At 46.2% G+C, this 13,190-nt stretch overlaps 1 protein-coding gene across 1 annotated transcript; it reads right to left on the bottom strand.

Annotated features, from left to right (window-relative positions):
* Window positions 1-563: 563 nt before the first annotated feature.
* SIK1 (salt inducible kinase 1) lies at window positions 564-12,956 on the bottom strand. Its single transcript, XM_079304679.1, has 13 exons — window positions 12,572-12,956; window positions 11,727-11,843; window positions 9,017-9,080; window positions 8,656-8,817; window positions 8,247-8,371; window positions 8,009-8,132; window positions 6,857-7,080; window positions 6,482-6,631; window positions 5,761-5,883; window positions 5,292-5,517; window positions 4,349-4,624; window positions 3,588-3,819; window positions 564-2,822 (listed from the first exon to the last, which is right to left on the bottom strand). Exons 1-13 carry the CDS (start codon window positions 12,713-12,715, stop codon window positions 2,375-2,377), a joined length of 2,415 nt encoding a protein of 804 aa, XP_079160805.1. The 5' UTR covers window positions 12,716-12,956; the 3' UTR covers window positions 564-2,374.
* Between the last annotated feature and the right edge of the window lie 234 nt (window positions 12,957-13,190).

Here is a 13,190-nt window from a genome sequence, read left to right as displayed (position 1 = left end):
TTGGAAAAGAAAAAAAAAAATACTATGAAAGTAAAGTGCTTGTCATTGCTCAGGACAGGAAACAAAAGAATCTGTGGCCTTTAAATCCATGGCATTAAACAAAACACAAATTGAGGAGGAAGTTCTGTGGTTTAAGTATGTGTGCTACCCCCTTAGAAAATTGAAGGCCAAGTTGCTGCTTTGTGACAAGCTGGCTTCTTCTTGCCTTCCTCTCCAGCCATCTCTTTTTTTGGGTTGAGTTTTTTGGGGGGGCTGGTTGTTTGTTTTCTTTTAAACCCATACTACAAATGAGCATGAGACTTTGGTGTTTTCTCTGCTGCAAGGCACCACTCATTAACAGGAGTTCAACTCAAGCAATTTTCTGTCACTTTGAAGCTTCCACACCATGGAGCAGCAGTGGCAAGCTGGAGATGCACCAACACAAACACACAGATACAACACACAGGTAAAGAGGTTGTTTATGGAGAGCCACAGACAGAGCCACATGACATCTTCAACTCTTCCTACTCCCACCAATTAACCTTGTCAATCTTTGGCTTTTTTTTTTTTTTTTTCCCTAAGAAAAAAAACACCCCAAAACAACTAAACAAACCAAACAAAAAAGAAAGCGCCCCCCCCCAAAAAAAAAAAACCAAAACAGGTCTCTATATTATTTGCAAATGTGTAATACTGCAGGTTGCATGAAGCCAAGGTAACTTGAAGGCACCCTGTGTCACACTAGGGAGATGGGTTCTTTAAGCATTTAGACAGAATGCAGCTATGCTCTGACACTTGGATGGCAGCTCCCAGCCAAGCTGTCTCACTGTCTGCTCACCTGCTTCCAAAGTTTGCCTGCACTCCCCAGCTCATGTCTGTGGGAGCACAGCCTGTCCTCCCCTTTATGCCTCAGCACAACCTCTATTGACACCAACAGAAGTCATGGTCTGCCTCAGGAGGGGACTTGGGGTTTATACCAGAAACACAACAGAAGCATATTACAAAATATAAAAAATAACTAGTGTTATATAGTTTTCTGCTTCCTATTTATATACATATACAGCATTAAAAACCATACGAAAAAACACCTATCTAATGCAAAACCTCGTTTTGCTAATATGCCAAAAAACAAACCAACCAAAAACAAACACCCAAAGATTGTGCTGTTTTACTCACTTTTAATACAGTTTTGTTCAGAAAAAGCTGTACTCTGTTAGAGTAGAATTCTGTTCTAGCCTATTCCTTTTGTCTTTGTCAGTATATAATTATAACCTCAATATTGCACATTTCCCCAAGAGTCAGTTCTGTTTGGACCCTGATAATGAAATGCATAAAAACATAATTAGCAGCGGAAATAACAATGTGCAGCACTAAGAAATACCCCTCAGGCAACTTTGTAGCAACCTCCAGGAGGGCTTTTTAAAAAGAAAACCCTTCCTATTACACCACAGGTGCTGCTGCTTCCCTCCTCAGTGCCTCGGCAAGAATATGAACAAACTTAGAGTTTATAAAAAGATTCCTAAAGATTATCCAGACCAACAAATACAGGCATATGTGCACCTGTGTGTATGCACACACACAACACTCCCAAACATCTCTGCAAGAGACCAGGCATTATGCAATTAGGATCCTGATTATCAAGGGATATATTTCCAATAGTTACTACTTCTGTACTAATTAGAAGGGCATGCTGAGCTTTTCCAGCTGATGTATCAAACAGGAAGTTCACAGTTTTCATTTAAAATATATGTATCAGGGAGGTGTGGAATGGGGATGTTGGTTCCTTTAAATAAAATGAGTGTTAACAGGAGGGAAAAGGAAAAACAACAAATGGCAATGCTTCCATTTTTGTCTCCTATGAATGCATAATGCTGCATGCCACTGGTTTTCTGTTTATTTTTTTAAAAAGAGGTAATCATCTTCACAAACCCATAAATGAATATTGTGAAAAAGGGAGGCTCTGGTCCCTTCTTTGAAAAGCCTCTCCCTGCTGTGTCACCACTACTGACAGCTGCTAATCTTGCATAACAGCAGAGCTGTATTGGTCTGACTTGAGTACAGTACCGAAGAGTTCTTCCCCAACCACATCCCTCCCTGCCCCCACAAATGCCCCACCCATCTGCCCCATCATTATTTTTTTCCTTTTTAAAAAAAAAAAAAAAAAAAAAAAAAAAAAAAAAAAAGAAAAAAATTCAGTTTCTATTCATATTTGTTCAGTGCAAGAATAGTAGAAGCAAAAAGACATACATATTGCTTGTTTCAGTCCTATAAAGTTGCCAGCTTTCTGAGCCAGACAGCCTCTTCACATACTTCAAAATTTATTGCTTCTGAGAGTCACTCGTCCCCACGCCGCCAGCCAGGCACGGAACTTCCCCGCAAGGAGAGCGGCCCGGAGCTCTCACTTGACCAGCACGAACTTGCCCAGCTGGCTGGAAGTCAGGTCCTCCATCTCGCAGTCCCCGTGCTGCAGAGCCACGGCCTCGTAGCTGGGGCAGGGCGTGGAGAAGCTGTGCTGCTGGGAGAAGGGGGCGGCGAGCGGCGCCGCGCCATTGCCGCCGCCGCTGCTGCTGCTGCTGCTGCTGATGTACAGGTGAGTGTCCAGCAGGTGAGCGGCCGATGACGCCGGCGACACGCTCACCCCGAAGAAGTGAGGGTGGAGCAGCTGGCTGCTGCCAGCAAAGGCCAGCTCAAACGAGTTCTCTCTCTGCAGCTCCGACAGCAGAATGGAGTTGGAGGCTTTGCAGGTAGCTGGCCCGTCAGAGGAGGGGATGCTGCTTGCTGCAGGTGTCTGAGAAGTCTGGGGGCAAGCTGTTTGGAGTAGTTGGTGATGCTGGAACTGGAGCATTCTGAACAAAATTCAAGGGGGGGGAGAGGTTAATTTGCATTGCTGGGATAATTTCATGTTCTACTCCTTCCTTTCTTGCCCCTAACCTTGACCATAACTTTCCCCTTTGTTTCCCTCTCTCCTTACCCCAGCCAGAGCAATCAAAGCAAGCTGCCCATGCCAGGCTTTCCCTCATTCTGCAGAGGGCAACTATCACAACCAAGTTTATCTGGTCACGACTTGGCCACCTAATAATAGATGTTCTAGAGACAATGTGTGCAGATAAACCGGAAGCTCCATTTTCCATCTTGCTTCTATGGGAATGAAGAGGTGCCACCACACATGACATTTGAGGCCACTGGAACTGTGCCTCCTTTGTGGGCTGTAACTTCTCCAAATTACAAGGTCTCACTTCCTTGCCATGGGAAAATTACAGGAGGAGGCAGAGGAGGAAAGGAATCATTCCCAAAGCTAACAAAGAAAAACACAGCTTGCAGGAGGGAGAAGCAATGTTTTCCCCCGCACTACCAAACTGCTTCTCAATTCAGCAACCTCCAAATATTTGAACATCGAGATTTTTGAGTGGAATTGCACGTCCTGCGTTACATGTGCCAGGGCAGGAAGCCACAAAGGAAGCCAAGCAGTTTACCCACTGCCACACAGCAGAGATGGAGGACAGCAACCCCCAGTGACCAAACCCCCAACCTCTTCTGCTGCGTTTACCCCTCCTTGCTTACCCTTAACCCAAAGTAAACCCAATGGAAAGACACCAAAGCTTCTCCCTCACCTCTGCTGCTGCAGCACCTCCTCCAGGAGGCTTCTCCCCTCTCTGCTGCTCCCGCTGCTGCTGTACATGCAGGTGTTGGGCTGTGTGTGCTGGAAGGGGCTCATGGCACTCCTGGCTGCCCGAGAGGAGGAGGACTGACACACCTGCCGAGCAAAGCCTTTGATTTTATTCAAGCCGAGAAAGCCCTTGGCTCGAGCGTTCTTCCGCAGCTGCTGCCTAAAAGCCTTCAAGCCTGTGGGACACGAGGAAAAGAAATGCACTTTAATCCTCCTCAGTTTGCCTACAGTACAGATCAGCCCTCCTGGGCACTGCCTTCCTGGGTGTGAGAACTGGGCTAGAAGAGACTCCAGCTCATGTTCACCCTCTGAGCAGGTGGTCAGAGCAGGATTTAGGGAATGAAACAGGGACTGGGACAGCTGCTCCCTTGTGCAGATGGACACACACAGCAAAGGAAAAGCCTCAGAGAAATTGTGACGTTGTGCACTCCATATTTTAGGAGGAAGGTGGAGCCTGCCATCCCACTCAAGGCAGCAGAAATATCTCCATGGGCAGGCTGAATCAGTGTCTGAGAACCTTTCCTCCAGGCACCTTCCCCACGGCATCCCACCCTCCCTCAGGGCCCCTGAACACAAGAGGCAGAATATCCAGGTGTCCAGCTTCAGTGTAACACTAACGAGCAGCAAGTCCCCCTGCACCCTACCCTTTCCCAGGGGCTGTTGGGAGGGTGCAATTCCTCAGCAACAAAACCAGGAAGACATTACCTTGAGTTAATGAGGTATCAGATGCTCTCCTTCCTTCTTGGAAGCTGACAGGCAGGAGAGAAGCACCTCCCATGCAGCCCTGGGCTTGTAACACGGGAGCGTCACGCTGGGAAGCGAGGAAAGGCGACGTCATCCTCGCTGTGGCCGGGCTCCCCGTCATTACTTGACCTGCCAAACAGCTGCTCAGGGCCACTGAGCTGTCATTTGAAGATGAAGTAAGGCAGCTGTCTGAGCTAGTTCCCTCTGTGGGGCTGGCAGAGGAGGAAATGACTATACCTATGGAGGGGAAGGAAGGAGAGAAAGAACATTCCCAAGATGAGTACAGGAAGGAACAAACATGACATCAGAGCCTTCTGCCCACCTACACTGGCACTAATAAACAGCCTCGAGCTGGAGAGGTGTCCAGCAACTCGTGTTGTCCAAGGGCTTGACTCCAGCAAGGGGTCATCAACAAACAACCTCAGTTTGGGCTCCTGTCCAGCTGGCAGGGCTTGGCCAGCAACTCCAGGATCACCAGGCTCTGCTGGATCAGGCACACAGTGTTTCTTTAAAACAACCAGGATGATTGTTTTGCGAATAGTTGTGCTTATGTGGTTGGTTCACAGGGTCTGAGTATGTACCAAACACAATCAGTGAGGTGTTTTTTATTGAATTTGGGCACCTTCTTCACTCCCAGTACAACAGAAGTAAGCAGACCAGGTTTGTACTCCTCTCTGAAGGGATCTAAGTGAAATACAACAGCACAACTTCTCTCCCCTAACGGCCCTGGTTATCTGTAGGAGGACAGAACTTGGGAGAGCAGAATACCAACCTCTCTTCTAGGATTTCCTACCCCAATGAAGCTAAAAGCAGCACATTCTCCCTCAGCATTTGGGCTCTATAGCACTCCTCTGATCTTTTCCTCTATCTACAGACACCCTTCATCTATCCCAGACTTACTTACATGGAGGGACGTGCTGATAGAAATGGGTGGTCACTTCAGCCAGGGTGTGCCTCCTGCTGGTGTTGCTGGGGATGCAGATGGGGTGGTCATATGCCTTAATTTCATCTTCCAGCTCCTTCTCCTGCCTCACTTCCTCACTGATGGTGGTCTCCAGCAGGCTGTTTGGGGAGATGGAGCGGTTCCGGAAGAGCCCGTTGAAGTTGGTATCCACAGGGAAGAACACAGGCTGCAAAACATGCCAGATCACAGACTTCAGGCTCTTTTCCTTATTTCTGCACTACCTTTTAATACTAACAATTCTGTGGCATGTCTTCAGTAGGAATATTGTTTGAGAGGCTATGTGACACCATGCCCAAATGACAAACAAAATGTAGGAGGGAGAGAGCAAAAGTCACAACCCCCATTGTTGTGGATTGGCAGAACAATAAAAAAGAAAGAAGCAATGCAGAGTTTAGCTGGGAACACCAACCTGTAATGGATTGCTTATGTCACAGTCCATTTCTGCCTGCAAGGATGGCTGAATCAGGCTCTGAGGTTGCTGGTAAAGCAGAGATGATCGCAGGGTTTCACTAGTGAGAGTGTCCTGAGGCATCTGGAGAGAGAGCGATGCACAGAAGCCATCACACACACTGCAGTTTCACGTGACTTTTCAGATACTGGAGAGTCACAGAATTTCAGAGCCACCTCCCCTGCAAGCTTTCTCCTCCTGCTTTCTATGAAAACGAACAAAGCTAATCCATCAATGCCAACACAAACACAGAACTCCTCCTCATAAGTTAGGCAATTTAACTGGAAGTGTAATTTGCAGAGGCACCCAAACCATACTTTAAAGGGGGTGGGGGCGAAGAAAATAAAATGAATGTCAGAAAAACACATTAAGTGACTCATGGAGTACTTCTGAGGAACCTACAGAACATGCAACAAAGAAGCACAGCCAAACCATGCCTAAAAGGGCAGACTTCCATGAGAAGTCTAATCCTGTGGCTCATGATTGACCTGCACTGGAGGCAGACTATTCTTTGGACCATGACCCGCGGTCACTTCCTAGGAAACAGGCCATTAATATTCACTCAGCCTCCTGCTGAGGAACAGCAGGCTGTGTCCTGACAGAGGGCACCACTATCAGAACAGGTTCCCAGAAGCCTGGCAGTGACAGGGAAGGCAGAGCCCGAGGTGCCTCCCCCCCTCACCTCGGCGCTGGTGATGTCGGAGCTGCGGGGCCGCGGCTGCCGGCCGGCTGCCGGCCGAGTGCACACCTGGCTGCTCCGGTACTCCTTGAGCCGCTCCAGCAGCAGGTAATAAATGGCAGCAAAATGGTTGTAGCTGCTGTTCTGCAGAGACTGGAAGACATTGGAAAGGCCTTTTGAGTTACAGGTAGTGTAAGCAGCCAAAACTCCTCACTAAGGGCTCAGAGTAGCACACTCAAGAAAACCAACCAAAATCCAGAAGAGTAGTGAAGATCTTATGCTGTGACACCAAATCAAGGCCAGTCACTGAATGACCCACAACTGCACCACTGGCACTCTGGTGGTCACTGGAGATGCATCTAAAGGGCAAGAACTCACCTCTACAGTCCTCTGCCTGTCGATGCCAAGGGTCTGCATGATCCCGAGGACCTGCTCGTTGTAGTCGCCCAGGTTGGAGTTGTAGTTTTGCATGGAGAAGGACAAGGACTGCTGCTGCTGAAGGGAAGGGTCAGCCTGCATCCACTTGTGCTGCTTTATCTGGGAGATGGTTATCCGCTTGGTTGGGTCCACAACCAGCATCCGTCGGATTAGTGTTTCACAGTCTGGGTGACAAAGACAAACTCGTGAGCAAGGGGCAGAAAAATAACAGCCCAACCCCAGGTCACTGCCAAGAACACTTCCCAGCAACAGTGTGAAAACAGGAATTAAAGGTTTAGGAGCTGCTGATGCCTGATCTGACTATCAGATATTCCAGACAGCAGAAGAGATGTCCACATGCACATCATAAAAACAACATCTCACTTCAGGAAATGAAGCTGTACTGGATACTAGGTGGCCTTTCACCTTGTACAAGAGCTGGTTTTGAGAAGATGCAGGTTTAATGGCATTACATCCACGTAAAATAGGTCAGAACTTAGTACAGAACCCCATCCCATACAACTTCCTGGTCTTGGTCCTATAATGCTTATTTACTTATAACCAGGAAATAAAGCTTGTTCATGGCTGTAACTGATAAACTTCAGACTTCAGCAGGTAATCTCCACGTGACAACAGGGGCACGTTCACTTGGTTTTGAAACCAAATGAGAGAGAGGTGATAACGCCTCAGTTTCATGTTTCTCATCAGACTGTTGGAGTTCTCAGTAAACACTATTCCTGCTCTCCTTAGCAGCACAGCCACACTGGAATACACCTCTTCTGCTAAAAAAAATCATCTTCTGATACAGATAAAATATCTTAGGAGAACTACACCTATCTCAGCATTGCAGGCTAGTCTCATCAAAATCCTGTTTTCTGTCTTTTCTGAGCCATTATTTCTCCAGCTAGGGAGTCAAGTATTTTTGTAATCCATAGGGATTTCTAAGAAAGGAAGCTACAGCCTTTTAGATGCAGCACAAAGCAGATCCCAGAAAAGTAAATGTCTTCTGCCCTAGAGAAACTACATAAGAACAAAATATTTTCCAGCTACAAAGTGAACAGGTACCCCTTTATTGTATCCTGTTCTAACATTAAGGATCTGAAAAAAAAGCACCTTCGGACATGAAGTATGGGATGCGGAACCGCCCCTCCAGCACTCTTTGCCTCAGAGTTGGCAAATTGGGTCCATCAAAAGGCAGAGAACCACAGACAAGGACGTACAGAACCACCCCAAGGCTCTGCCAAGAGAAAACAGCACAGCACATGAGTGACTCCAGGAACAACAATGGTTTTGAAGGCTCACAGGCCCTCACAAAGTGCCAAACTGAGTTTCTGAGGAATAGCAGGCTCACCCATATATCAAGGTGAGGTCCTTCATATTCTTTGCCTTCAAAAACTTCTGGAGCTGCATAGGGTGGGCTTCCACACCAAGTGGAGAGGGGTTCTCCTGACTTGTAGAAGTTTCCAAAGCCAAAGTCTGAAATAAAGGTGAAAATCTGGGGTAAGACAAAAACACTCAACCACATAGTAGTAATCCAGAAGTAGCAGAAAATGGAGAGAAAGGAACAGATGTGTTGCTTTGTTTTTTGCTTTCATTTAAGTTATTCCCTTCTGTTCACAAAATCTGTTCTGAGAAATATCTGTAACTATTATTTTCACTTACACAACTACAAATACATTTATAGGATCATCCTAGGGAAACCCAATGTGTAAACAACACGCCTGATGTTCTTTATAAAGTGACCTCCTATTTCCTATTACCTGCTAATTTGATATTCATGTTAGCATCCAGCAGGAGGTTCTCTGTTTTGAGATCCCTGTGCACAATGTGGTGGCTGTGACAATATTCCACTGCTGAGAGAATCTGCCAGAACTTCTTCCGTGCTTCACTCTCGCTCAAGTGCCCATTGGAGGTCAGGTGATCTGCAGAACAAAACCAGAGAGGATTTGGAAACACCCCGAGGAAATTTCTCATAATCCTGCAGGTGCTGCATTTGCTGTTTGACAGCTGACAACACAAGCCCATGGTTTTTAATCAGAATATATCTGTTACTCAGGAGTGACAAAATAAAGCCACGGTTTCTAAATCTAAGGAACTGTGAGCTCTGCCAGTGAGACTTACCAAACATTTCTCCATTTTTTGCAAACTCAGTAACAATGTACAGCATATCCTTTGTCTCCATAACCTGTGAAGATACAAGAGGACATGATTTAGAAAAAAAAAAACCAACAAAAAACACAGAGCTCTATAGCTCATTTATTTTTCATTTATTTTTCTATGTGAATTCTCAAACATATCCATTCAAGTTTATATTTGCTGCAGCAGCTGGCAGTAACAGCATCTAATTTTGCACCACACAGTTCTTCCCAAGCAAACTGGTAATGAAAAAGATAACAAATCAAGGCTTATGTGCCTACATTATACAATGGTTTCCCAGGCCATTGTTCTTCTCACCATTACCAAGCTACCTAATCTCCATAAGAGAGCAGATGAGTGTACAGATAATTTTATACACTCCCCTTTTGTTAAAATATGCATACATAGTTTTATGATTAACGTGATTTTGAGCATGCAAAGAAATTTAAAAGTTTATCTGAAATTGCCTTTGTTTCAAGGCTAGTGGGGGCTCAGATCAGCAGGGATAGCTGCAAGCTGGACAAAGCAAGAAGTGGTATCAGACCCCCTGCTCCTGTTTGCAGTTGGCTGGGACAGGGGGAGCCTCCTGTGCAAGTGATAACAGGCTGCTGTTTGTGTAACAGCAGTGCTTGATGCACACCAACAGCTGTCAATATATTGCCTATCAATCCAGTATCAACTTGCTTTGATATTTCACAATGTTTGCCTTTGGAGGAAAATTAAAAAGAATAACTAAAATCTAAATGATGAATGAGAGATGCTGAGTGTTTCATCTTCAGCTGCCACAGAACACACCTTTGGAAGGTTGCATTTCAGACTTCACAATACAACATTTCCCTGAAAACATCTCCCTCTCAAGGAGTAGATATTTTGTTTTGGAAGCAGGAGGCTCACAACAGGTTAACAATCCAAAAAGGCTCAGTTCTACTTCAAAGGCTGTAACTTCCAGGCTCCCAACATCTAACCTTTTTCAAAGACTCTTGTCCTCCCCTCACTACAAGTACACACAGACACGAAACGAAAATAAACAAACAAGCAGCAAAGGAAGAGAGGTTCCCAGTTTAAAAAACTGAAGGAAAGTGTTCTGGGAAAGTTGCCAGCTGGATGAAATTAAGACGCGGTGCTGAAACTAAAACAATGATGAAATAACACAAGAACACACACCCTACATTGGTATGTCATCTAATTCCATCCCTGCTTCTCAGCCTCCATCAAACAGGTAAAGCATCAGTTACAACAACAAAGAAAAGAAAACTTCACTGAAAAGAAATTATGGTCCACTACCAACGTCATTTGCTGCATCAAGTGAAGTGGTTCAACGAGATGGAATTTAACCTGCTTTTCTAAACGCTCTGAAACAGTATTTTCACCCACATCATTCCACTGAAATGAACTCAACCGAACTGTTAGAATGTTTCTGTATGTCCTATGCTGCCCTATGGGCAACCCTGACGTCAGCTGTTAACACAGAATCATTTTTGTTATGACGGGTAACACTATAAATACAAACACTTCATGTGTGTCAAGGTCTTTTAAAATAATGCCTTGCCTAAGCACCTGACTTACTGGCTCTTCAGCCTTACATGTTAATTAAACTTTATTTTTCTTCTTCTTCTTTTTTTTTTTTTTTTTTTCTTTGTTAAGCTAACAAACCCAGCAGTAAGATCACAGCTGATAATAGTGTTTACTACTGCACATGGACTTTCAGACCTGCTGCTTCACCCATCCCCACCTTTCTCCCCTCTGCCCTTTCAGCCAGGTCCAGAGAGAATGATACCTCTGCCCTGCTCGTGACAGGGGCTTGCACCAGATGACCTTTAAAGGTCCCTTCTGACCCAAACTGTTGTGTCATCTTCTTAAATCCACACGGCATTATTTAAATGATTAAGAGGAACTTGCACCAAAGGCTACTTAGATCTAACATTTGGAATTTGCAGAGCAGTCCTTGCTCACAAGACAAATGTTATCCTGCTTTCTGCACAACACATTAATTTGTTCCTACGGTTAGAAATATCCATCAGTGCAGAAACTGAACGAATCTAAACCAAAATTGATGTTGAAACTCTGCAGGGGAAACAAAATTCCCTTTCAAGCTACACAGACTGCAACAGAATAACCAAACAGATCATTTTTTTTAATGTATTCTAAGATACCAACATTCAGCACCTTTTCCTTTTTTCACTAATCCAATCCTTTGATTAAATTTCCACTTAGACTTTCTACTTAGATTAATTTGGTTTAATTGTTGGTGCTTTTAAATCCCTTCCGCTTAAGGCAAACTCAACTTTAGTGCTTCCTTCTCTACCACCCAACGTGAGTTTAAGTCTTTCTCTTATCTAAAGCACGTCAGAAGTTCCAGTCCTCTCAACTGGGAAAAGCAGAGGAGATAGGAAAGGCAAGCTAATCATAAAAGTTCAGACAACCCGTTCCTCAGTCTGAAACAAACGTCAGCCTGGTTTCAACTGTAAATTTTACAATGCATTTTGTCAAAAAGCTGTCTAATGTACCAGAACCTTGCTCAAAGAACGAAGAATGACTTTGAAGACACTCAGTTATTTTTCGAACATTTCTCAAAAAAGCATGTCAGTATTTCAATATGCATTATCTCTGCAAATATTAGATGTAAAAATCACGTGCAAGAGAAGACCACAAGCATATTTTATCTACGTGCTACGCTTCAAAGCTGGACTCTTACCTGATATAGCTTGATAATGTGGGGATGATTCAAAAGCTTCATTATCTGAACTTCTCTATAAATCTTCTCCAGATTACTTGGGTCTAACCTTGTTTTGTCTATTATTTTTATTGCAACCTGCAAATTTAGATAATAAGAAAACAACCCTAGGTATTACAAAACAGGTACTCTCACTGTTAAAATAGCTTAAAAAAAAAGACACACCCCCGCACAAACACACCACTCACAAAATCCAAGTAAAGTAGCTTTTAAAGTAGCTTTTAAAGCACAGACTTGACAAAGCTGATTCTGTTTTTCTGAACCGCACAGATTTCGCGGCACAGAACGTTTTCGTTTTTCTTTTCTACGTCAAAGGATTACACGTAAGGTAGCGAACAGAACTGCAGAAATTAGCACTGGACAGGATTCCGTAAATCTTTTAATCCGTCCCATGCCAGTGAAAAACAGATTCTTATAACAGACTATCTCCTGCTGTAGTGACTGACACGATTTTGACATGCACCAGAAATATAAATACGGGAAAAAAAAGATTTTTGCAAATAAGACCCCAAGTTCTTTGTTCTTGAAGAACATTGAATGAATAAATAATAATAAAAAAAAAAATAAAAATGAAAAAACAAACCAACACGTCTGAAACCTTCAAGAGCTCCTTAATTTGCAGGGCGTTTTTAGCAAACTGAGAGTAACTCAGCGGAGCTACAGCAACACTCCGAACTGTGGGAGCAGTTTTTTGCACATATTCTCGCCGAGTTTCGAAATTCCCACAGCGGGAAAAGTCGCGGCATCCCCGCGGGCGGGCGGGCGAAGGCAGCAGCGCCCCGACAGCGCGGGCCGCTCGCACCCACCTGCGTTTTGGTCACCCTGTGCCGGGCCAGCTTGACCACGGCGAAGTTGCCTTTCCCCAGGGTCCTCTCGATGTCGTAGAAGCCGACTCGCAGTGGCCGCTGAGCGGCCGCGGGCGCCGAGGCGAACTCCGACATGATCACCATGGCTCAGGCGGGGGCCGGGGCAGCGCCTCAGGACGGGAGCATCCGAGCAGCGCCGGCACGGGCACGGCAGCGCCGGCACGGACACGGCAGCGCCCTCAGCCCCGCTCCGCCAGCCCTCAGCCCGGCGGAGCGGCCGCGCTCGTACCTGGCGGGCGGAGCGAGCGTGTGAGGGCGAGTGCAGCGCGGGAGGGAGTGCGGCGGGCCCGGCGCGCTCCGGGGGGCAGGCGGCACCGCGCGGGATGTCCCGGCCCCCCGCCCTGCCCTGCCCGCCCCTCGCCTCCATCCGCGCAGCGCCGCCCTCCCTGCCCGCCCACCGCCGAAAGCCGAGCCGGGCCCATTGACGTCACTTTGACGCCAGCCCGACGCGCGGCCGGGCGCGGGGCTGGAGGGGAGCGGAGACACCGCGGCGTTGCCGGGGAACGCGCGGCGCTGACGCGGGCGCTGATGGAGCCGTCGCCCGGGAGACCCGGGGGGG

Source organism: Erithacus rubecula (genome assembly GCF_903797595.1).
Source record: "Erithacus rubecula genome assembly, chromosome: 1".
Lineage (NCBI taxonomy): Eukaryota > Metazoa > Chordata > Aves > Passeriformes > Muscicapidae > Erithacus > Erithacus rubecula.
Note: the sequence above shows the minus strand (reverse complement) of the source record. Positions and strands in the feature narration are given on the sequence as shown.